Consider the following 26,257-nt stretch of genomic DNA (forward strand, 5'->3'; position numbering starts at 1 on the left):
GTAGCACTCACATCTCTATGATAGAAGCCAGCCTGCACCAATAGGCTCTCCAGGGATTTCCATTCAGCAGTGACACAGAGTTTCTCCAGCTTTTAATATCACTAATTGCCATATGAACATCACTGTTATCCGAAACGACTGCTACAAATCATAATTACTGCCGAATAACCAAATAAACAATATAATGTGTAAATGATGATGTGTGTGTGTGTGTGTGTGTGTGTGTGTGTGTGTGTGTGCAGGTAAATATGCAGAGGACCTGTTCGGGGAGCTGTTCAATGAGGCCCACTCCTTCTCGTTCCGGGTCAACTCCCTCCAGGAGAGAGTGGACCGCCTCTCCATCAGCGTCACACAGCTGGACCCCAAAGAGGAGGAATGTGAGTGCTGTGCAGCCGCACAAACGTAGACACACTCGGCTCTTTCCTTAAATATTTTTTTCATTTTCCCCTTGACTTCATTCCCTCACGGTAGCACGTCGCTAAACGGCCGGAGGAGGTAGCTGCGGCTCCGCGTTGTCTCATTTTTCACCCCGGCCTCTTTCACCTTGCTCGTCTGCTCGACAAAGGAGATATGGGTTGTATTATTTGCGAGCGCTAATAAAAACAAATGCGATAAACTGCGGGACTGTCAGGTGGAGCAGGTTTTTTTTTTCGCCCCGAGAGAGGCGAGGCGTTGTGACAGGGTAGTGTATCTAGTGTGGAGTGCAGCGGGTGCAAAGTTAAAAAAGAGAGACAATCACAGCAGTATAATGCCACGCTCCAAGGCGCCGTATCGACTACTCGTGGGCCAGCGGTGTGTTTACGGCTTCGCACAATGCTACTCTAACTGTTTCCCTGTCGCTGACAGAGACGGTAAAATGCTTTTCTGCGGATTCGAGCGGAGGCTTTGGTGCCTTTTTTTACAAGGCGGTGAATTGTGTCTTAGCTTTTGCAGAGAAAGGGGGCCCGTGGAGGTTCAGGATCTTCCTCCTGGTTTACACTCCCTTTTTTCACCTACCTCTGTCATAGGATCCGTCTGCATTCATTGAATTACGTTCATTTTCTTATTGCCGCTCCTCCTCCCCTCCATCCGCTCCCCCACCCTTTATCCTCACTCGGCCCACATAGAGTAGCCGTACTAATTGGATAATCATGAGTGATCTAATTGTGGAAGCCTGGTCTCTTCAGGTCTCTGCTGGTAAGTGAGTCCACATCGTCCTGCGGAGGTTGGAGGGCGACGACTCGTGCTCGGATAACACATTAATATTTATCTTCTTTCGAGATGCACATCTGTAGATGGACTTTGAGATACTGCAAGTAACAACAAAGCCAGTCCTTGGCAAAAGCGTACTCGTTCAGATTCACTTGACGTAACTGTGTTTGGACAACGGATTGCGTGTTTGGGGTTTTGCGCGTATGTGTGTGCGTGTGCGCGCACCTGTGCGCGTCGCCTGTAGCCTTATCTCCCTTGATAAATAAGCTGAACTGTTCCCCTTTTAGCCCAAAGTACCGGCCTGAGAGACGGCGGATAAGAATCAGCTCAGTTGCAGTTTAAGTGTGTGCAGGAGGGAGGGGGGTGGTGGGGTGGAGGGGGAGTTAAGAAAGATGGAAGGATAGAGGGATGGGTGCATAATACAGGGCACTGCAGCAAAAGCAGTGGAGTGTAAAAGGATTGTAGCGCAGAATTTTCTGGGCCAGGTTGAAATAGCCTCCGCTGCAGGTTACAAAGATTTCCCTCTCAACTCAACTTCTCCACATTCCTCCGTAACCAACGGACCTCGTCTTGTAAACGGAGGAACGTACACTTCCCTTTATTTCCCGTTGCTCATTAAAAGTCTGTGACATCCAGCGGGTTAAGATGGGAAGGTAGCCTTTTTACCGCTCAAAGATGGACGCTTGTGGGGAAAGGTTTCTCATAAATGCCCAAACCTTCTTTTACCCTCATATGTTCAAACGCAAACCGCAGTACGAGCGGATGCTTTTAGCTTAAGCGTGCGACGCGCCTCGTAATTGTCTGTGGTTGCCATGAGAGGCGGCGCGGGGGAGAGGAGGAATGAGTGCACGGCAGAGATGGGACTATAAATCAGGGCTGCGGAGGGATAAAGATAGGAGGCTGGGGGGTCGCGGTGGGATGGAGGAGAGTGGATCGCACAATAAGTGTTTCATAGATGCAGTCCGCGGACACCCGTCACAAGTTTCTTTGAAGCTCTTTGTAACTTTTAATGATCCATTAAAGTGTCGTCACCGACTGACTTTTTAGCCTCACGAGCCTCTGCCTGAACTCTAATTGGTGCACATTACTAGAGCAAATATAGTAATGATGTTATTATTTCATATAAATATGACATTTGCTAAAATATTGATAGCAGCTTTATTGCCGTTTATTGCATCAGAGCTCTAATTAAAGAAGGAATAAGTGATGCGTATTAGCGACGAGGCAAAAGATATTGAACTGTTTCGTGTTACAGCCGTGGTTCAATATGCACATGTGAAGTGGGATATTTATGGTTTGGCATATAGTTAGTATCCATGAGTTATGTCTGTGAAGGTTTATCCAAAAACACACACACAAAAAAAAACAAGCTGGGGTGAGGGTTTGGTGAAGACGTTTTGCCATTCATCTAAGTTTCTAAAACACTGTTGGGATGTTGGAATTTTAATAGCAGCAGTAGGTCATTCAACTGCATCTTTTAGAACTGAAGGAGCTGCTTGCCCTTGTTTCAGCTTGCTTTTTGGATCTGTGTTTTATATTTTTCTCCAAACTGCCTCTATTTGTGTGCGCCTGTGAGTCCAAACTCTGGGATGCAGAAACCCTTTCGCTGCGGGTAAATATCCAGTCACTATGCACTTAAGCCCACAGGTTTCACCCGCATCCAACAGTCCAACCTCTGGTGCCTTCCTTCATGCATATCCTTTCAGAGAGACAAGGGCAGTAGGAATGCTCCTTGAAAACTTATTTTCAGCCATTTTCAGTGGCTGGAGATGTCTGTTTTTGTCCCTTCATGAAAACACTCAATCTGCTTTGCAAAGTTCCCTCTTGCTACATGTCTTCTGTACCAACATAATTACTTATCTCTGGGGAAACCACACACAAAGGTGCTGAAAACAAAATGGCTAAAGCATAGGTCTTCAACAGGGGGAGGTCCTGCAGGAAGGTCGCAAAATCTTTGGTTGATTAGACATTTTTTATACACATATATATATATATATATTTTTTTTTTTTTTTTTTAAATTTCCCTCCACAAATTTAACTTTCTTAAATACAAATTAACATGAATCCAGCATATTTTAGTAAAGGGAGAAATGGAGGCAGAACACTTTATCTTTCAGTCAACGCTTCACTCATTCAGTCTGCCTCAACTGTGCACTGTTTCACACAGAGCGCCACGCTAGCCCAGACCTGTCAATCTAAGCCTCCTGTACACAGCAGGCCCCGCCCCTATCGCTGCTGAGCCAATCACGAGGCTGCATATTACTCTCTGACTCTGTTTGAGAGCCTACTCAGTCCCCAGGTGAAATCCCAGAAGCACGCCGCAACATTAGCAGGAGAGAAGCTAACAGCGCAGCTCGCTCCCCATCAGCCAATTACTAAGGCCAAAATATATCGCTTTGTCACCAGAACAAAACAGTCCACAAACACAGGAGCGATACCCTCCACCTCACAAACCACAGACGAAAATGCCGGTGGCGAAGTACCTCCTCATCCTGATACAGCAGCTGATAAGCCCTGTAAGCAAAAACGGGGGAAGATGTAAAAATACTTTATAATTATCTGAAGTTTGGATTCACTTTTAAGGAGACATTTACTGTATATAGACAGGTATGTATGGGGCAGTTGCACGGCCAAACTACTGTCGCATATGTTTGAAATTAAAAAAAAGACAATTTGAACCTTGCATTATTTAAATATTGAATGCAAAATGCTAATAATAATGTCTATTTATAAATAGCACTAGGCAGAGTTTAATATAGAACACATATAGTGGATAGGGTGTCCCTATATAATCTCTCTTGGGGGTCCTTGTCCTGAAAAATGTGGAAGACCCCTGGGCTAAAGCAGAGAGCCTTCCTCCCACTACAGATGGTGGGACCTCACGGGCAACAGGCCTCGCAAGAGCACAGTACTACGAATCAGTCCCCTGCTGGAAAGTCAAGAAAACTGTGTCAATCAGCGCGGTGTCCCGTCTCCCGGGGAAGGTCAGAAAAATAGTGACTTCTTTCACAAAAGAACCCCAACCCACCAGCATTTTAACGAAACACCAACAAAACGGTCGGAGCCGATCCGTAAAACGGGTCTTGTGAGTTTCTACAATGACCCCACTTCCTTTTTGCCAGTGCATACTCCTTTTTAAGTGTCTTCCTCGTTATCTTTAACTGAAGCCCTAGCAATTAGTGCGGTGATTTGTTTGTATTATGTTCAAATTTGCAGGTGCAGCCACTCCTTGCGCAAACAGCAGCGTGTGCCAACCTCAATCAGAGGTTTAACAATCACCATTCAGTGCAACACAAGGCAAATTAATGAGGCTGCAAAGGCCACGCGGTTGCCTTTTGAACTGCTGATGCATCACTTGCAGACGCTGCAGAAATATGTAATACAACATAACTAGCACAATAAACTTAAGCAGGGAGTTAATGATTACTGTATTCACCTAACTGTGAACAGACCCACAGTTTAAATTTCCCTTTTCCAATTCAAACACGGCGATGGAGTAAAGAGTCCCGCTGCGTGTGGCCGCTGCTGAAGTAGACTGGCGGGATCCTTGACGGTGAAGTGAATTACGTCGCGTCACCCTGCGGACACAAGGTGTGAGATGGTGGAGGGCAAGAAAGATGAAGGTCGAGCAGAGTGATGTGTCTAGTGTCATTGGTGGTGCAGTGGTTGAGGTCAAAAGTACTTTATCAAATTAATTCATTCCCACACACACAAGAGCGCGCACACCTTGCCCCCAACCTGGCAAACATTTAAATGGTATCGTCCCACACTTTGCCCTTTAGGCCACCACCTGCATGATGCCCCCACCCCCCCACCCACCCTTTCCTTTAGACCCCCACGTCTCCCCTGCCTTTATTGTCCTCCCCCACTCCTCTCTCATCTCTCTGATTGATCTCTGCTATCCCTCAATCCTGCATGGATCCTATTTGTGTGCTGTCAGGCTCTCTTCCCCCTATCACTCCGGCCAGCCAAACTAATGGCCTGTATCTCCTATTTAATGGCACCATTATATCACTGCACTGGCTGTGGGCCATTATGGAAGGCCACAAAGCCGCCCCAAGTCTCTCCGGGCTCTAACTGTTTCTTTATGTACTGTCCCCTGTCTGTTCCCTGTTCCTCCGGTCGTCCTATCTTCTAACGCCAGTTCACTCATATGTGCCTCGTCCCTGGCATCCCGATCTCTTAGCGTTGTTTTTTCTCTTTTTTCGGTTGCTTGTTAACCCGCCACGCTTTGTTTCTCTGGCATCGGTTACATCAGTTGACTTGCTCTGCACCTTTGATTTTTTTTACCATATTTTTGTCATCATTAAACCACTGACTAAAAAAGTGAACAACATTGACCATCTTGTGACAAAACAAATCAAACGATTAACTACCAAAGGCAGGGAAATTTGAGAAAAAAGTGGGGGAAACGTGGATCACAGAGAGGAAAGAGTGATTCAGCGCTACAGGAGGAAGTGTGCAGAAGGAGGAATGTAGGGCAACATTTGCATTGAAGTACAACAGCGCAGGGAACTGTGGCTGCATGCTAACAGGGCAGCTTGGCCCGTGACTTGTCTCTTCTGCTGCTGCTGCTGCGTAGGACTGACTGCAGCCCTGTGAGATAACAGGTGAAAAGACAGACGCGGAGAAATATGATTTTCCCGAAACTTGGAGGAAAGCCGACGGTGTGCTGAGTGACAAGAACTTCCTCACCTCTCTTCAGATGAAGTGTTTTAGACGGATGCTATCTGTCTGAGGGAAAGATATGAGGGGGAGAGATAAACTATCTGGCACTGGCTTACTGATAAGAAGCTTCACATCCTGAGATCAGAGGCTGCTGCGCCTGGCGCTGCTCAACACATACATTTTACATTTCATAGCCTCGCGCCACAACCTTAATGATTTCACCTGAAAGCCTAAAACCTAAAATATCCTTTTTCCGTAAAGTGACGACCGGCCAGAGGCTCCACACTTTATAACAACGTCCTCAATCGCTTGGTCTGAATCTCGCGCTGGTCCTCACAAAAGGTGGATGCACACATTCACATTCATCGACCGTTCACGTACGCTCACATTTTCCTCATTAGCTAAATGTCTTCACTAAACGGATGTACTCGGTAGTTCGGTTGAATAAGTGACATTTCGTAATGAGGATGTAGACGATCATGTTAAGATATCCATCTGCCTGTGTGTGTGTATCTGCATTGATTAGTGCAGCGCGTCGCTCTGAGGGCTCTGTGTTTCCTGGTAGAGGGTTCGTCGCTGCGGCGCTCGGCATCAAATCCATCCCCGCGCGCTGGCTCTGTCTCGTTTTTCGATTTTTGCCTCCGCGTGTCACACCACCTAACAGCCCCGTGAACTCTCTAAATTAATCGGGGCTCAGTAGTCCTCTCGCTAAACAACCTGATATCGACTCCCGCCTGTTGTCTGCGGGTTGCTCCTGACCCTGAGCATCTATTGTGCTGTAGGAGACTGGTGGGACAGGAGCAAGGCAAAATGAGATAAAATAATAAAGCGCCCCACAGGGGCGACACGAGCATCAAAAACACCACCGCTGTAATGTTCCTTTCCCACACCTTTAACCCTTTAATCTGTAATTGTCTCGACTTGGGGAGAAAAAAAAAATCACCTCCTCAGATCTCGCATTTGCTCCTGCTTATTCCTGACATGTCTTTGTTCTCTGATCACACTGGGCAGTGAAATTCTCAAGCCCCCATGGCTATCACTTTTAATTTTTCTCTTTCATTAGTCGCCCCTTGAGTCCCAGATGTAGTGGGAGCTGAAGTTTGGTCTCTTGCACTCCCTTGTACAAGAATGTGTTAAATTCTTCTCATATTTCTGTAGCTCTTAATCTGCTGCAGCATCACTAAAAGGGTTAGACGCTAGCAGTCAGGCAATCTCAAACAAGTCAAAGGTACCAGAAACAAAACAAACAAAGGTTATGTGTTAAATTATTACCTGTACTAACAGCCACAACATTAAAACCACTGATGAGTGAAGTGAATAACATAATATAATGAAAATATAATGTAAACCTGTCACTCATGTGGATGTTACTTAGACTTGTACCACCCACCTAGACCAGACCAGACCAGGCAACCCCACCCAATAGCAATGATGCTCATTGATGGCAGCAGCCATCCCCAGCATGATGGCATGGACAACAAACGGTTTAGGAACAACTTAAAAAAAACGTGAAAAACAGCACAAGGTGTTGACCTGGTCTCCAAATTCCCTAGATCCCAAACTGATCAAGTATCTGTGGGATGATGCACAGAGACCCCTCCCTTCATAGGACCCAAAGGTCCCCACTAACAACATTTTTTTTTAGCCAGACACCACAGGACACCCTCAGAAGGCCCATGTCCATTCTCTGATGAATCGCAACTGTTTTGTAGGCACAAGGAAGACCTACGCTATAATAGGGAGGTGGTCGTAATGTTATGCCCAATCATTGTATCAAGTGTCAATTTTGAGTTCTTGTGCCATCAGTGGTGATTGTTTTCACATTGTGTCTCTAGCCAGATAATGAGGTCTTACAGGGACTGCTCTTGTTTCTTGCCTCGTCTGAGTTCCCGGGTCCCAGATGTTCAAAACTATGTCCAAACTAAATAATGTAATAAGTATAATATGTAATAAGCCTGAGCTTCTGACGTTGGTGGATAAGAAAAAAAAAAATGCCAGTATCGGCTGCCAGTCTTTTGATCATAAGCTCAGAGGTTTTGCCAGATGTAACCTTCATACATTACACAGGAAACCATTTAAAATCACCTGTATTAACAGTGCGCTGCCCACAGAACGTTCCCCTCTCCCGTCTAAACGCCTGTTACAGTTTCTCTCTTGCGCCGCCTTTGAAGCTTAATCCGCCCTCCGGCTCGACTCAGGTTCCTGACAAACTCATCATTTCCTGTTTTCCTCTCCCGTCTGTCCTCCTTGTCCCTTTTGTACCACCTGCTTCCATGTCGGTTTCACCGTCGGCCTCCGTTCGGTGCCGTTTCTTTGTCAGTGTTTCTTGCGAACGCTTCTTTTATGTCAGCTCCTGCCCTTTTTTTTCCCCGCACTGTTAGTACACCTCGTCTCTGTCTCTGCCTGCCCCCGTGTTTACGGCGTGTCTCTGTTGTGTCCATATAGTTTTATTCTCTCCCTCTTGCATTCTCTGGCCTCCTTACTTTCTCCTTCCCAGGCTCCCTGATAGCGTTTGTTAATAATGATACTTCAGTGCCTCAGGTGGCTGGTTCCTCACTGTCCTCTCCGTGGAAGTCATTATCCAGCTGCAATGTAGAAGCTGCTCATTCCTTGTTTGTCCCATTTTATTAAGGCAGTGGTTAAATTGTCTCCTTTGTTACCATAAAGAGATCTCATTACTGTATGTGCCAGGTTGTAGGGTTAGAGGTTAGCATTTGATCCTTGCGGTGTCACTGTTGTGTGTGTAGAAAGACTAACAAAACAATGCTTAGGCTGCCACTGCTTTTCCAGTCCTCCCCCAGGCACCACTAAAGTGTATTCATTTGTCACTCCCTCATGTATAATTCAGATCTGGTTGCGACGTTCTGGATTTCTTCCCAAGACTTTCTGCTCAGCAGATTGAGGGTTAGCGTCGGCCTCGTTGTTTTTTTTTTCTTCCTCTTCCCCTAAGCAGTCTCTCCGACCTGTTTTTCTGAAAGCTTCAACTGTGCAGCATCGATTTTCCTCTGTTATTCTTCTGCCCTCTGAAAATGTCACGTTATTCCTGGTGAAAGAAGGCAAAAAAAGAAAAAAGGAGGAAAGAAGGGCAATCATTTCCGCAACTTCTGAGAGAAGACCTTAGCCTCACCTAGCCTACTTAGCTTAGTCATCGTGTTTACTTTAGGAGACTGAACCAATTAGGGCAACAATGCAGCGTTAACCCACGGGAGGGGGATTAGTGGTTTGTAATAGGTTTACTGCTCCGTAATAATGATTATGACTGATGTCGGCGTCGGTTTTGATGATGATGACGAGACGGAACCAGATGTTAACTGTTGTGCTCATCAGTGACATGAGAGAGACGGAGGGTTGCCGTGTTTATCTGAGCGTTGTTTGGGACGCAAGAGCTTCGTTCCGTCATTGGAGCAGTTGGCGCATCATGAGCTTCTGATTTAATAAGTCCTCATTTCCCCTTTCTTCTCCATCTATCCATCCTTCCCCAGTGTCTCTACAAGACATTACCATGAGGAAGGCCTTCAGGAGTTCAACAATTCAGGACCAGCAGCTGTTTGACCGCACGTCTCTGCCCGTCCCGCTGCAGGAGACCTTCCACACCTGCGAGCAGCCGCCACCCCTCAACATCCTCACCCCCTACAGGTTTGTATCCCATGTGTTTTCATTCGCTCTACAATGCTAATGAGAAATCGGTGCAGAAAAAATGTGTTGCCACATCAGGCCCAGAGGTTACGCTGTGTAAGGGATGTAGACTGAAATTGCACCGACTCTTCAACCAATCATGTGGTTGCAGGGAAAAGAAATTACGCATGTTATCTCCAGATTAACTACATTGTGGCTTAATTTTTATAGCTTAGTAAATCATTTCGACCTCCGCCTCAAGCGTTAAACACAAAAGTTGATGAAGCCCTCGCAGCTCCGACAAGCTATCCGTCTGTTGTTGGATGGTTTGCCGTGCTGTTTGCAAAGGTTACACCATCCGGCGGTCATCCATCCAATTCACACCGACACCTTCATTTACTTGGCGTCAATTAGTTCAGATCTGACTGCGAGCAAATGTTAAGTGCGTTAGACGTAGCAGTTCGGTTAGGTGGCTTCAACGTTGGCCCCTGAAAGTAATGGGATTCATGCTGGAAGGCAACTGATGAAGAGCTTCTCCGCTTATTAAAAAGTAACACATCAGACAAATAGGAATTTTGTCAGATGAGAGCACATTATCCAACCAGCTCTATAAATTGCATTATAATATGTATTGGAAGTGGTATTTTGGAAGTGGGGTGCAGTTGTTCAATTATTTAAAAGACCGTGTTACTGACAACTGTACATTCCTCCTTAATAGCCGTCCCAGCCCTTTAAGTGAGCCTGATGGTAATTCTTCTGACCGACACGTATTTCTTCTGTTTCCTCACTCTGGACGGCTGGGAAACATTAATACACTAGTATTTTAGTGATGGGCACCAGGGGGGACTAATTGCACCCCACCACGTCAACACTAAGAGCACAAATGGCCCTCAATTATAGCTTTTATTTGGCCCATTCGCTTGTATTTCATCCCTTCCTGCCATTATAAAAGCTTTAATTATCAAGACAGCGATGCTCACAGTGAGGCACCGCGCACCGCAGACGGAAAAAAAGAAACTGTGAGCCTTGGAAGTTGTAACCTCAGATAGACGACTTTGATCTGCTTTTGGAGTAGTTTGTATTCTTTGTGCTCTTTTAGTGCATCTTAAGAGCATCCAGATGCGTTTTTATGCTATTAGCGAACTTGTGGCTCTGTTGACCAACTCTTGAGTTCGTTCCAGGCAAGAAGAGTGACAGAAGGAGTCATCAAAAGCTCTGCTGTCCAGCACTCCCTCCTTTTTCTCCCATGGCCTTCGCACTCTGCCCTTTTCTCGTTTCTCTTTTTTCCTTGTTCCAGCATCTTATATGACACTTCTCCCTCTAATACTTTCTCCCTGACCACGAAGGCTTTGTTCAGGCAGCAGACCAGTCTCATTTGTTTCTCAGATCAGTTTTTACTTTGCGAAGTGATCAGATTGGATTTGTTTGACTATGCATCGCCGGTCTACCCGTGTGGGTTGCTGTGGTAACGATGTAGGTAATGACTACACTGGCTACGCTGCTTTAACTTGACTGTTAAACCTCCTCCAAAAGTGCCGGCAGTCATTTATTTTACTCCCGCACATCACTCTGGATTTGACGTCGTTGCGTGTGACAAGTCGCAAGTACTTTTGAATTTTGATTTGGGCATCCAGACTGAGAGCCATCTGTAGAAATCCTGTTGGAACTGCGTCTCAAACCACCTCCAAATATGGTTTAGATTAGATTAGATTTCGTTTCGCTGTTGACACTTTGTAAAATCAATCTTGATGTGCCAGAAAACAGATTTGGACAGGCAGTGTGATCACAGCCTCAATGCCTTGTTTTCATACTGACTGATGACTCATTTATTATTCGGGCAGGTTTAATGCTTCCAATAACAACAAATGGATTAGCCTTGAACGGGGGGTCCAGCAGTGTTTATGTCGATGCCTGTTATTATAGAGGACAGCTGCTCCACTAGTGTGTCTATGAGAGAATTAATTATTAACTAAAAATGACTTAAAATGCCCGTCGTCATATATTCTGTCAGCCCAAAGTGCCGAAATACATTTGAAATGTGATTAAAACGATCAATTATTTTAATTTATGAAGATAAAATGTCAGGGGGCGATTCATGGATTCATTGTTTTAGTTGGTTAGTAGGTGGAAAAGGAGCATTAGCACATTAAATATCATCACTGGATGAAAAAAGAAAACAAAAAATGGTTATTATGCAACACATTCTGCTCGTTTGGCATTTCATTTTATTATTTTTCTGCCCAGCAGTCAAAATGATGTTTGTCTCACCCCCTCACATTCAGAGCGGATGTGTTCATCAGCACCGAGCGGATGATTACGATCGTCATGGGTGATGATTTTATTCCTATGAGTCGCTATTTAAAAATACATTTTTCATCTTTTCAGTTGCCTTGACGCTCATTCTCACCCCATCTCTCATCTTCAGTCATCCCTCGGTTCTGTTTCCTTCTCTCCCCTTCCCTTTGCTCTTACCTCCGCATACTTTTATTTCTCAGCCCCGGACCTCCTTCTTCTATCTTTCCTATGCAAAAGCGCTCACACACACACACAATCCAAATATGCAAAAACACCAGGGCGCGATCATTTACACAAACGCACACACAGACACACACTACAATAGCTGTCTCTCTCTGTCCTCGCCTTATCCCAGTGAGTTCTCTCCTCTTCCCTTTGTTGCGTTGCATATCATTAAACTTTACACTCTCGCCTTTTTGAAGCTTTGTCTTTTCATGTTCTGTGCACTTGCGAGCGTCACCGCCAAATAATTGCCTCCCAAGGTGTGGCTAACTCAGGGGGAAAGGCAACTTCACATGAAGTCAGGGCCTTTGAATGGTCAAGACAGCGCAGATGATTCTTTGGATTCCTTGTACAGAGCAAAAATTACTTGGACTCTCAAGTTCAGGCCAGAAAAACTGAGATGGAGTTGATTTGCTGGAGTTAAAGAAGTGTCAGCTTGTTATTTCAAGCGTGTTGGTGATGACATAGGTCATAGTGTTTACGTACATTTTGTGATGCTACTCTTCATCATTACGTAATGACTGCGGCCTTTGGCGCGGAGGTTGTGTCGTCGCATGGTTACCAGCACTCACCGGGTGTTACGACCCTCGACCATAAGCAGTGGTGGCCAGCCACTACCTCTTGCTCCATATCCAGGTCTACCCTTAGTTCCTACGCTTGGGCTGACTGCAGGAGACTTGCCCTGGTTTTGTTGGGCCCTGCCGGCTTCGCTCCCTCCCTGACAAATGTGATGGCAGGTGGCAGCCTGCCCGTGTGTTGGCGTTTCGCGATGTCAGCGACCTCGTCCAGCACTTTGACGTGGCGCCACCTGTATCTGCCTTGGGACAGAGCGATCCTCACAGGATGTGTGCCACGGTCCTGTATTTCCCACAGAGCCTGCACCTTCTCTCATGCCCCATCTGTGCAGGGCGTCATAGACGGCCCTCAGCAAGAAGGAGATCCGGAATGGCTGGAGTCTCCGTAGGTCTGCCCACGTTGACTTCCTCTTTGGGAGATGCCACCTTGTCCAGGCTCCCTGGGACCCTAGCTCCACCACTCTCGCTTTCCTAGGTTTCTTATTTCTGCCTTGACCATGGTTCTCCTCGCTCTTGGGTTGGCGTTTCCCCACTTTTGGAAGTGGGTCATCCCCAGACCTTGCCTGCCTGTGCAGGGTGCTCGATGATATGTATATCACAGTGTAGCTTTGCGCCTCAGATTTGTAAGAATGGAAAGGAAAAAAGTGTTTAAAGTACGCTGGCTCTAGAGGTTTTAAAGTCTTCTTTCGACACTCAAGACAGATGGCTAAAAATACTTAGAGTTATCAGATGCTTCTAATTCAAATGTTTATGTCCACAGTCCAGATATTTCCTAAGGCTGTTTATAACATTTCAGGATTAAACCATCAGCGAGTATTTAGAGGAGAAAGACATCAACAGGGCAATTTAGGCATACCCCACGCTGATGCAAAATGACATTTCTAGACGACAAGTTTGGGCTTTTGTGTATGATAATTTCCCTGTCAGGAGGGACCTTTGATATGATAACTACCTGCCTCTGTCGGCAGTGTCTTTTTTTTTTTTTTTGTTTTCCTCCCTATCATCACAGCTCCGTTCCCCTCAGTGACCTCTAGCCTCAGAGGCATCTGTAATGTCAGCGAGGAATACGGAAAGAGGGGACGAGTTGAGTGGAATTAAATGATAACATGGGTCATTAGCTGCAATTTTTATGACAAATGGTAAACAGATGTGGGCAGACAAAGAAGGGAAGGATTCAGAAAACACAACATTCCTCCTTCACCCATTCCTCTGCACCTTTTTTTGTTTGTCTGTTTTTCAGGAGTGTTAAAATTGTTAAGAAAAATGCCCTTTTGTAGCTTTAGTAAGTGGCCTATGTCTCTTGTTTGCCTAGCTTTAGTATGAATAATTGAGATTTTGGTTTGCAGCTTTTTTTGTCCAGAGCGAAAACCTTGGCATCTTTGGTTTCTAGATACCAATTATATAGTATTACCTGCAGCCTTTCATTTACCTGTGCAAAAAAAAAAAAATGTTCCACTGCTCGTTGAAATGGAAAAGACACACACTGCAAACAGCCTTAGAACAAAATTGAATTTCAAATTTTGCGTGATTTCCAAATGTAACCCGACTCCTTTCTCTTCCGTCCGCAGGGATGATGGAAAGGAAGGTCTCAAGTTCTACACAAATCCCTCCTACTTCTTTGACCTGTGGAGAGAAAAGATGCTGCAGGACACAGAAGACAAGAGGAAGGAGAGGCGGAAACAGAAGGTAAGCCCGGGATGTTAAACGCCCTGGACTCGTATGTTTTCCTACACGTTCAAGCAACAGTTGGGGACCGGGGCCATTCTTGGAGCTGCTGCGGTAGATCGAGGTGTTTGCGATGAGCGGTAGTGACTGGCGTTAGGTAGATACGAGAGTGAAGATGCTTCCCGTATTCTCCACAGTTACAGATTGATGTGTTCCGCATGAATAAATTGACAGGGCGATTCGCTCGTACACTCGCAGGCCCGGCATCCTACAACACGGCCTAATGCATTAATTAGTCACCACTCATAGATTAATCAACCCTTCCTTCAGTCAGCCCTCTTAGTTAGCGCTTGTGCGATCATTACATCTAATTAATGGGAGCATCTGCTCCTCACTTGCCCCTGCGCCGTGCGTCATCTCTTCCTCTGCACAAACAAACACACATGTAGCCTCATGAGTAAGATCTGCACACACAAATGCGATCTGATATTGGATGTTTGTGGAGACAGACGAATTAAATAAAGGGGCTCTTTCACATCTGTAGAAACCCCCTCTACCGCATCAAGTGCAGAGCTGTGACCCCCCCCCCCACTCAAAGCAGAGGGGTTCCCACCCTCGGTACCAAGAGCTCTAATCGGCACCAGCTTGCATTTCCCTGCGTGGGAAGCGGTGCATGCTCCTCACTTGGCCTCGTCGCAGTCAATCAAAGCTTATTACAGTCGCGTCAATGAGGAATAAGGAGAGTGATTTTCCGCTCAGGGTTTATGTGAACACAGAGGATATAATTTGTTGGTTATGAGGTTTTTAATGGTTGTGGGAATGGCGCAGACAGGACAGAGGGCAAGCTTTGCCGAGTTAGAGGGATTGAGGGAGTAAATGTTTGCAGTATTTACATCTAGTTGTTTTCCACACGCAAGTAAAAAAAAAAAAAAAAAAAAAAAAAAAATGAAACTGAAATATCGTTTGCAACGGTAGACGGGCCTTATTTGCTTCAGAGGGTTAGGTTGATATGACCACTTGTAACCGAGACTAGTTCCAATGATTTCATTGTAATTAAAGCCCCGGGTGGGCTCAGCTTGTAAAGCCATATTCATTTCCCTCTTCACCACACTGCAAGTTAGACAGACCCCATGGGAAGGCCTAGAAGACGGGGAGACAGGATAGATTAGAGGAATTACACACACATATTTGTTGGTTTGCGTAACCATCGTGTCGGATAAATGGTTCGAGTGAGGATCGGGGCAAATGCATTTTGAAGAGGTTATGTGCGTGTCGATGGGAAGCGTGCAGAGTCAAATAGAAAATAAATGGAGCTCTTCACACTCACATGTACGGTATGTGGGTATAAATCTTCATCACTCAGCTCGTTGAGTCATTCTGCCACATCATCTTAATGCGCCTCTCAGTCACGGTGTTCAGAGAGTGTGTGTGCGTACGTACGGCCTTCTTCATTATTATTTCATTATTGAAAAAGGTTGCACACGATAATTCGGACACACAAAAAAAACACAGGTGGCACGGATCCACACACCAGTGTTTAAACAGATCTACATATTGTAGACCACGATGGACTGTGCAGCTGCCGTGTCCGGGTCGTGACGGGCCGTGCCACCTGTCAGTCAGGGTGACTCTGTGTGAGATTGGCTGCCAGCACATTTTGTGCCATGACGGGCAATGTTCCAGTTCCAGTTTCTCTTTCTCGATAATGTTGGTGATTTAGTTCCTTACTCTCTCCCAACAAATGTTTGCATCTCCAAACTTCCTGAGATAACCTTTGCTCAATGTGGTCCATCTTTATAGGTCCAAAACAATTAATTTCGAAAACGAGCTGGATGGAGAAGTAGCCAGATATACTTAAGTCAAAATACGCTACTTCCAAGCGTACCAATCACAGCTCTTGTGGTTTGTGTCGCTGTGACACGTAGTTACATTTCTGTGGAGTTGCGCATCAAGCCAGAGCTATATATTAGAGAGAGTCTGGCCAACTCAAATCAGTGGCGCCATGTTAGATACATCGGAGGGAAGATTCTACAGTGTAACCCTACGGGGCAGATGTGCTATGTTGAAATAAATCGCTTATTTTGACCATTAACAGGCCTGTAAGTGTTATCGCCAACGTCTGTCAATATGTAAAAGTCCCTCACTTAAATATCCCAGCGTCTACTTAGTTTAAATATCTTGATGAGCCGGTAACATGTCAGTTAAATTTGTCTGTCTACATGAACATTAATTACATGCACACAAGGGTTTCATGGTATATATGACGGTAGCTGCTATTTTTCTAAGCTTTTAGTCTAGATAACTAGCTAGCACGAGGCTAGCATCAGGCTTTAAACTTCATTCATTTGTAAAGCGGTGTTTTTGAGATCAGTGTACACATTAGTGATGGTATGACTTTATTTTTCCGATATGAAATCTTTACAAATGTCAACGAGAGACATTGACATTTACCTCTCATAATAGGAAGAAATCAGTTGACATGCAGTTCTTCCTTTTAACCTTCTGCTCATAAATTTCTCCACTTTTGTTTTCCTGATCCTGTGCTGGAGTCGTAGGCTGAGCACTGTGGCAAATTTTAACTTTGAATCCAGATTTATTCTCTGTGATTGCCACTTCTCTATGGACGATGATTGGTTAGATGTATCCAACATGATGCCCGTGAAACACGTGACCAGTTCAGAACCAATCAGCATAGCCGGGTAGCTCAGACGGTCTGTTCCCTAGTTGGCCAGACTCTCTCTAATGCACGACTCTGGCTCTAGTGTCAGTGCTGTCGCCATAGATACGCCGTCAAATTTACACAGAAGTCTAGATGGCCTGTTAGTGTTTGCTTTCAGACTCCAGCTACTCTAAAGCATATTGAGATAACTTGGGTTTTAATGTGTAAATAAAATTGATACAAAAAGTTGAAATTTAATTGAATTTAAAGGCAGGGTATGTAATTATATTTAGTAAAATTCCAATGATAGCCTATCAGCAATTATTCAAGTGTTATGAGAGTACACTTGATTTCTGTGCCTCCTCCTGGCTGTGTTTAAAGGTTTTATAAAAGTCGTCCAATCACAGGCCATGTCACTGTTTTGGGTGTTCCTATTGGTTACTCTACATAAGCCGCGTGTGTTCATATTTTACACCCTGCATTTAATGTGCAATCACAGTCTCAGGCCAACTTTTACTTTAAGTGAGCATTAGTGCGATATTTTAGGAAGATATTCACACAACTACAAAACGGTGCGAACAGTGAACTCTAGCTTTATCGATTCTTGAGAAAGTGCATCAACACTGAATTCGGAATTATTATAAATGTACGAAGTGACATCCGTTAGATGAGATGCAGATGCAAAGATGTTCCTGATAATAATAAAAATAATAAATTAAAAAAAAAAAACAAACTCAAATGTGGAACTGGTGTGTGAAAGCTGACAAAGTTGTTAAAGGTAACAGCACAGAAGCTGTGAGAACATACTGTAACTGAAATAACTCCATGAATAAAAGACAAACTGACAAACAGAAGTAAAAAAAGTGGGAATAGCGAGACTCGGATGTGCAATGTTTGATTTTCAGGCTTGACGCAAAACGACACTTTGTCATCTGCTTCATCTTCTTCTGTCGCCGGCTGCTTCCTTTTACCGAGTCGCGTCATTAGTAGTCCGCAACCGCACCACGTTGCTCACAGGCAAAACCAGATAGGAGCTATTGATAAGTGAAAAGCAGAGCGGGGCAGATAAAGGGAGAAAACCCCCTCAATGTCCTAATCTCATTAGCTCATGTGCCAGCCTCAGCCTCAGTGGATTAGCACTAGACTATGTGCCGAGCCAGTCAGTCAGAGGAAACATTCCTAGGGAAGAGGAAAAAAAAAAAACAATGGAGATGGAGAAAGAAGGCTTCTCTTTGAGATCAGTGTTTGAGTCCTCGGAGCGTCTCTAACGTCCGGAGAGAATTCTCTTTCCTCTCTAGTTCCTGCCTCATTATTGCACATGCACGCTAATGGAATATATTGACATTTAAATTGTCCCTTTTTGTATACTTGTCCAAAAACTATATATATATATATAAACACATATTTAAATTGTCCGACTGCTTGCTAAAAAGCACCACTGACGTGTCTCATTAAAACCAGCGGGTGACAATTGTTGTATTCTAATGATTCTAATGAGACGTCCTGCTTCTTCTCTCTCCCTTTTTTTTTTTTTTTTTTTGCGCCTGGTGAAGAAATGGGACGCATCAAACGACCACATGAGCGCGAGTCTCTGTTTACGAGGAGATAATTAAGGTCCGATCACCAATTAAAACAAGAGGAGCCTTTGTTATTTTTACTCGTCGTGCTCATGGGATACAAACGTATTGTGTGCGAGTTTGCACCAAAAAAAAAAGAAGAAGAAGAAGAAGAAAGTGGTGTTGTGCGAGAGTCTCCTCGGCGTAGAAATTAAAAATAACAAGAGAACTTTAAGACGTGTTTTCAGTTATGAGGTCTTTTTGATCTATTTTGTTCAGACCGTTGAGTTTAGCTTCATGTGATGAATGGAGTTGCGTGTTTATATAACTTTGTAAGTTACCACAATCAGGACTAAGCAGATGTATTAATCTAGAGCACATTTAAGCAGATGCTTGGTTGCACAGGTCCCATCTGAGAAATCCGATAATCTTCACAGACAGGGTTTCCTTCATAAATAAAATGCTTTGAAGCTTCAGAGAGAGTTGGCGTTTTAGAGAGAATTTAGGGCCTTTCTTAACTGAGACAGAAACTGATGTCCATATCAAAGAAAAGCTACTTTTCATCCTCTTTCCATCCACGTTGCTCTTTTTTGATACAAACGTCCAGCGTTAAGTGTCCTTGCCCCTCTTGACAAGAAGCCACTGCACCTTAACCGCCCGTCCTTGAGGTGTTTGCCAAAGCAAGGGTTTCCTTAAAGATATATTTGGACTGGAGAAAGATACTGTCGAAAGAACCGCTTGAATTCCAGTGTGTTAATCGGAGCCGAAAGTGCGGATTGCTGATTGCTCAGGCACTGAATCACTTAAACAGAGAAATGACCTTTTTACTCTTGGCGCTTTGGAAGCAGCTGTGGTCTCAAATATCATTAGCGAAGTGCACAGTTGTCATGTTTACAGAAAGCGTGATCCTCTCGTGGCAGAATGTGCATGTTGATTCGCGCATTCTTTCGACCTTTTCTAATTAGCGCCATTTGAGAAGCAAATTTAACGGCACTCGTCGGGATTTAGGTGCGTTTAAGACGACTCCGGGTACGCAAACACCTAAGTGAAGCAGCACTTTGCACGTAAAGGAAAGAAGGAATGTTAATGGGTCTTACTAGGCATTTAGCCAGTGACAAATTCAAGTAAGATCACTTGAAGTTTATGTGGGGGGGTGCTTTGCTCTGAAGGGCTGGTACAAAACAGCTGAAGATTTTACATTTACATGGTTGGACACTGCGTTACATCTGCAGACTTCACGCAAGGAAGTCTTTTAAAAGTAACCCCGCTCTCCTTGCAGCTTGTTACAACAAGCTGGTGCACCAGTCACAGTATTGGCTTGATGTTGCCGGTACGGGAGAGGAGAGTTGTTTGAAAGCCAGATTCAGGTGTCTAACTTTTGACCGGTTTGGACTAGGAGTCAAAAAGTGACATTAAGCCTTCGCTGACAGTGCATCTCCGCTACATCAATATGTAACAGAGAAGAAATAAAATACAAGAGAGGCTCGGACACCATTTGTATGCAAGAACAACTTTCAATTTGTGATAATGCCGTGCGGGAGTGGTGCCAGTGCTGGAGAACTGTGTGTGGGAGAGAACAGTGAGAAATGCTGCTTCAGGATCTGTCTTCCTCTGCCTCCACTCCTCTCCACCTTACGCTCTTTTTTCTGAATCCTGTCTCTATCTAACTGTGCAGCTGGAATTGCCTTATCATGTGTGTCCCAAGAGCCTTATAAGAGTCCTCTCTGAAACCCCTCCTCCCTTCCCTACTCCCCCAGAGGTAAGAACTTCTCCCCCCCACTCCGCTTCCCGAGCATCTGCTCCCCAATCAAGTGGCCTGCAGCCCCCCCTCTCTCACTCCCTCTCCCCCTTAACTCTCCGCTCCCCCTTCTTGTTTGCTCTGGACGAGCGAGCTGCCCACTTCCAGCCTGTTACTAACAATTCTCCACTTGCCTCCAGTACTTACCCACATCTCAAGTCCTCTTCAGAAGTAAAAAGCCAAGGAGTCCTTGATGCTGAATGCCTTTTGTCAGTAACTTCCCAAAGAAGAGAAAATTGCCACGCTCCGCCACACAGAGAAACACATAATCACTACCTGTGCCGTGCACACACAGAGAGCCGTGGCTTTAACGCGCTGCTGCTGGAAGTCAGGGCAGTGACAGTGACGAGAATTGACACGGCGTTCAAGCAAAGCTGAGCTACTTTGTCACTGATAGTTGCTAGAAAATAGACACATGTCCACGTTGATGCACGTCTGTGTTGCCCTGCAGCAGTTGCAACGGAGAGATTAATCGATTTCAAAACTGCAGAGGCTGAGTTTGACAAAATAAATCCAACTTTTCTAGTATATGTTACTGTTTCAGCTAATTCCCCCTCACATCAGTGAATATTTAACTGAACCTTGACTCGAATCAAATTGCAGTTGGTCTGAAAACATCACTTTGGGGAAAAAATTAACCCAAATAGTTCACTGAATTTTTGCTACAAAAAAAGAGACACACTACTACTAACTAAAAACAGTTTTGACTTACCTGTGCATTTCTGTTCTTTCATATTTGCCGTGGTTCTTTGGTGAAACTAACAGTCCGGCATGTGTTTGAACACAGACGCCTTCTATTTGGCTTGCTTTTCTTGTTTACGAGCTTGCTACTGAACCACATCATTCACTGTGAGGCTTTGTTACGATCCAGAGTATCTGAAAAAAGTGTGATCAAAGCGGCCGCACGTCCAAATGTATGAATCAATTTTATCTTTTAATAGTTAAATCATGATTGTTTTATTACATTCGTAAGCTGTAAGCTCAACGTATATAGGCCTCTGCAACCTAAACCCTATAGATCAGCAGCAGCAGTAATGTGTGTGTATGTATGTGTGTATTGTGTGAGGGGTTTGTGTTATTGTCAGCAGCGGGGTGGTCCAGCGCCTCTGCGGGCCTCCCTGTGCTACAATTCTGCTGAGTGTGTCTCTTTGAACACGAACACAGCTCAGTGCACAAGCACGCACGCTACGGCACACACACCTGTACATATATCTATATATACATATATATGTGTGTGTGTGTGTGTGTGTGTACGCGCAAATGCACTCAGCCAGACAGCCACACGAGAATACGTCCAGTGTGAAACATAAATCTATAACTGCTGTGTCGCACACACACTCATAAACACCCAGCGCTTCCACGCCGGCACTTTCTCTGCCAGTGGCAGTCAGTTCAGATGAGGGATGACGACCTGGCGCAGCCGGCTGAAATAAGATACATCTATAACAACCGTGACACGTGCACGCGTGCAAACACACACAGACACAGGAATGCACCATTCGTCATCCTCTCTCATGTGCAAACAATGTCTGGTCCCCACGCTTGTTTACTCTTTACTTTTTTCCCCATTAACAGACATTCATTCCGGCATTAAAACCTTCGCTGTGATGTTTGCGTCCCGCTTAAACAAAACAATACGGGTTTCATCAACACCCGTCCCTCCTGTATGGGCGCTTTATGGAACGCGTATTGCGGCTGTGTGTGATTAATGCTTTTTGAAATATTGCAGGCCAGTCAGAGGTTAGGCAGAATAGAGCTAATCTTTTTAATTATATAGGAGAATGCAGTTTTTTTTTTTTGAGACTCAGCAAAGTTGGTGGGAGGTGGCAGACGACGTGAAAATATTCACCCTCCTAATGAATTATATTCACTTGAGGTATATGAATGTGTTGGAGCAGAGTAGGAGGTAGGTGTGCGAACGCGTGGGCCCCGTGTGTGTTTTTGAGCACGGAGGCTGCCCCCCTCAGCCGACGCCTCATCAAGGGGTAATGGGCCGCAATGAATCACAGCCTAATCAATGTGCATCAGCATTAGGATTTACTTCCACTCGCAGCGGTGGACGGACAAAAATCAACTGTCCGCAGCCCACGTTGTGTTTAAAAGCAGCTTCCTGTTTCTTTTAAAGGCACAAACACGCGGCTGCCGAATAAGCGATGAAAAGGGTCCGCAGTGTGTCACATAAAAGGAATCGATTAGCGATGGTTTTAATGGAGAGCGCCAGTTGCAGCCTGGAAAATGGTGTTTCAGAGCACTTTTATATACCTCCTCTAGTTTCAGGGGAAATAATGCGCAGCCACATACACCTGTAGTGGCTTGCTGCTACTGGATATTGTATTGCAATCATTATTAGATATCCCAGGCACTGAATACCAATAAAGGAGAATGCTATGTGTTTGTGTAAGATATTGATAAGAAAATGAAACTACTACATTACACTTAAAGGATATGTCTACGTATCTAATCCCAATAACAAGAACTGTCTGTGTGAATAGTCAGTAAAGAACCAAGTGTGAACAGATTCACAGCTCAAAGTATTTACTAAGTAAATAGTTTACCTGTTAAAAGATAGACTAATATATTATAAAATGTAATAGACAAATGTCGTAAAGACGACAATTACAGTTCATTTTGTGAGTCGTTTTTAAAACTTTTAAAGGTACAGTGCAGACTTTATATCTCCCCCCTGTGGCAGTGAGAGTCATTACACAAACACTGAACGAAAACACAGTAATCCGCATTCATCCTCACAATCGCTCTTTATTTAGATGATCGTCCGATAAGCGTTTCTATTCTTACCCGAAACTTTTTTTGGACACATCCTAGGTTTCTTATTCGTACTTGATGACCCGCAGAGATTTCATGAACTTTAAATACGTTTTGTAACACAGATTTGTTCCGTAGTGTCTCCATCACCACAGTTGCTCTCTGTTTTCGTTCTGGTTGATATTACCGCTGGTGTGCTAGTGCTTCCACAGACACCAGGTTTAAAACTCTGATATACCGAAAAGCACTACCTAGGTAACTACCTGATAACTACCTAGTGCTGATTAGCTCAGTCAGCATCGTGTGAAGCAGTTTGATGTACTGTATGTACAGTAAAAGTCCCGTGTCATAGGGTTAAATTTACATCCTTAATGCAAACGTATAGGGCTGAGTCTCACAGACATGAAAGTATTAACAGATAGACGATGTTGGTTTTGGGCTTTAAATGGGATTTGTTGACAATAAGTATAATACAGAATAATTGCTTTTTATATTTAGAATATGTGCCTTGAAGCTAGAAGTGTGTTTTGTGTCCTCACTGTTTTATGTCAGGATATAAATGCCAATACTGTAAGGTGGTCCAGGTTGATTGTGAGGTGCATATCATGCATATCAGTTTTTTAGCCTAAATGTGGAATGCTCGTCATCATTTTACTCTCCTTTCTTTTGCTCTTAATCTGTATCATTTTGAGTTGACCAGCGCATGTGTGTGTGTCTGTTTTTGTGTGTGTGTGTGTGTGTGTGTGTTGGTTTGTTTTGCATGCCATCCTTTGGTGCAGGTCTGAAAGTCTTTTTCCCACTTTTGTAGTTTGTCCACTCATTCCAGTGAGATCTTTCCCTTTCTACCTTGTGTCTGTTTGGGACGAGGCGCTGTTATTTCCAGGTGTGCTTGTGTGTATGTGTGTGTGTGTGTGTGTGTGTGTGTGTTTGCGTCGGACTGAGCGCGCCGCTGCGTCCCACCTGCATTGTGACACCCCACCCCACCCCGAGCTGTGCCATGTTGTCATTTTTGTGTTTAACAGCACTTTTCTTTTCCCCTCTTTCCCTCTTTTGTCCCACTTGTTCTCACCGCCCGCTCTGTTTTTTGTCCCCCGTTTGACTGTGTGTGCAGCAGTGTTGTGCCTCAATCCTGTGCCGTGTTGATTTTTTTGAACCCCCTCCCCTCACCCCTGGTGCTTCTCTTGTGGTTTTTGTTTTTGTTCTTGTAGTTGCAGGACCCCCGCATGTATGATCAGGTCTATAGGTACTTAGACCTTCCAGGGCAGGTATGTGAAAATACAGCGATTATTTTACTGTGATTTCTGCTACGACTTAGATTCTTTACAACCAACTGTGTGCTGCGAGCCAGTATCATGCTGATGTGTGGATGACAGGGAGTGCTGCTTAACGATGGGCCCGAGATTGCGATCGATACATTTGCTTCCTTTGCTAAGCTCCGTACACGCGCAGCCATTTAATTTGGTCCATCGTTGAGCACTCCCTGTTCCCAGGCTTGAATGCTACGATGTATTCTTTTCTACTGAGAGTTCTGTGTGATTTGTGTCTTCAGAGATCTAAGTCAATACACCTTCTAATTAACAGCAGTGAGTTTAAGCTGGACAGAAATCCCATATGTTGTCATTGCAGAGGCTGCTTTGTTTATAGTTAAATTAAGAGGGTGTAGCAGCATTCAGTTTGTAAAGAGCAGCTTAGAGCCATGATTAAATTTAGGATTTCGTTGTGTGTGTGTGTGTGTGTGTGAGTGTGAATAGTCATAAAAATACTTCCTTCTTTACTTGTGTGTACCTCTTTGATTGTAAATCTCAACTTTGTAGCAGGACTGTCTTCATCTACTTTTGTTAAAATAAATGCATATAACAGCTTATATGTTTTCTTCTCTCCCCCCTCTCATATTTTTTTTTAATGTCGTCTTCATCCCTTCGTCCGTCCTGTCCTGGGTTCATCCTCCTATTTGATTTTCTCACATCGTCCCGCTGCATCCCTCGTCCCTGAAACAACAAACTCCTCCCCGACTAAAGCTGAAGGCGATAGACCGTCCACCGGAGCCGGAGAAGATACCGCGGGCGCCTCACGACCGCAAGAAGGAGTGGCAGAAACTGGCGCTGGGTGCCGAGCTCGCCCAGGACATACCCGAAGACAAACACAGAGAGGCCAACGGATCGGCAGGTTACCACGACAACAGGTGCGTAAAGGTGGACGCGTCGCAAGTTCGCAAAGCATCCTGTAGACTCTCACAAACACATATATCTTTTCATTGTTTTATTTCGCGTCCATGTAAATAGTTGGAATTCTTTAAATCATGTGGAAGAAATATTATAATAATAATAATAATGATTGTCAAATTAACCTTTTTTGTTGTTGTTAAAACTACCCAGAACGGATGTTTCTGTATCTACTTGACTCAGTTGCTGTCAAATGCAACATATACTCTACACCCAGATTTCCAGATGTACATAACACTAACAGCAACTTCTGATTTAAAATCACAATGAGCTTCAGAAACAGTGATTGGATAAACACTGATTCGTCAGCAGGATGTAATCACTCACATGTTTAAAAAAAAAAAAAAATCAATTGTACCAGTCCATGGAGAATGGGTTCTTGCAATTTACACTTCAGTTTCCCTGAGGAAATGCAGCCACAACAAGGGTGATTAAGGTCCCTCAGAGTTGTGATTGCATTTATTGTGCCTCAAAGCTCCAGTGCCACTCATGTTCAGTAATTTCCCCGCCAGTCAATGTGATTAATAAGAAAAGATTTTATGCAAAGTGGGTTTTTTTTTCTTAGATTTGTAATATGAATACCTGACACACAGTCTTTTGTGTGTCAGGCATAGATGAGAATAGATTTCAAGTAAACGGATACAACACTGTCCGCCCATGTGAATGGATGGTTGAACGTGTGATATTTGATGTCATGGAAAAATAGAAGACTCACCTAGATGACGAGAGCAGCTATGTCTGAATTATTGTTATTGTCGCTGTGTTAGATTTACATTCATTGCCTCTTCAGTCTGCTGTTATCCTTCAGTCCGTCTCACCACTGTTCAGTTTCTACCACAGTTCTTCTTCTACTTACGTCTCGCAAGTAGAAGTATTTAAAAATGGCGCTAGACACAAAGAAAAAGAAGCAGATTAACTGTAAACTTTATACATACACTGATCAGGTGAAACATTATGACCTAACATTGTCCTAACAATGTCTAGGTCTCCCTTGTGCCTCCAAAACAGTTGTGGCTCATCAGAGAATG

The 26,257-nt window shown here is 44.3% G+C and overlaps 1 protein-coding gene across 4 annotated transcripts in view; it reads left to right on the top strand.

Annotated features, from left to right (window-relative positions):
- Positions 1–26,257, top strand: part of wasf1 (WASP family member 1) — a 56,662-nt gene that overhangs the window by 23,701 nt on the left and 6,704 nt on the right. For 2 of the 4 annotated variants that reach the window (XM_047573765.1, XM_047573762.1), the window contains exons 3-8: positions 243–377; positions 9,342–9,495; positions 14,135–14,252; positions 20,122–20,205; positions 24,216–24,272; positions 25,026–25,189. In XM_047573765.1, coding sequence (XP_047429721.1) covers positions 243–377; positions 9,342–9,495; positions 14,135–14,252; positions 20,122–20,205; positions 24,216–24,272; positions 25,026–25,189 — 712 coding nt within the window. The remainder of the gene's footprint in view (positions 1–242; positions 378–9,341; positions 9,496–14,134; positions 14,253–20,121; positions 20,206–24,215; positions 24,273–25,025; positions 25,190–26,257) is intronic. The other 2 variants (XM_047573763.1, XM_047573764.1) reach the window with 2 other exon arrangements.

Source organism: Mugil cephalus, chromosome 21, assembly GCF_022458985.1.
Source record: "Mugil cephalus isolate CIBA_MC_2020 chromosome 21, CIBA_Mcephalus_1.1, whole genome shotgun sequence".
Taxonomy (NCBI): domain Eukaryota; kingdom Metazoa; phylum Chordata; class Actinopteri; order Mugiliformes; family Mugilidae; genus Mugil; species Mugil cephalus.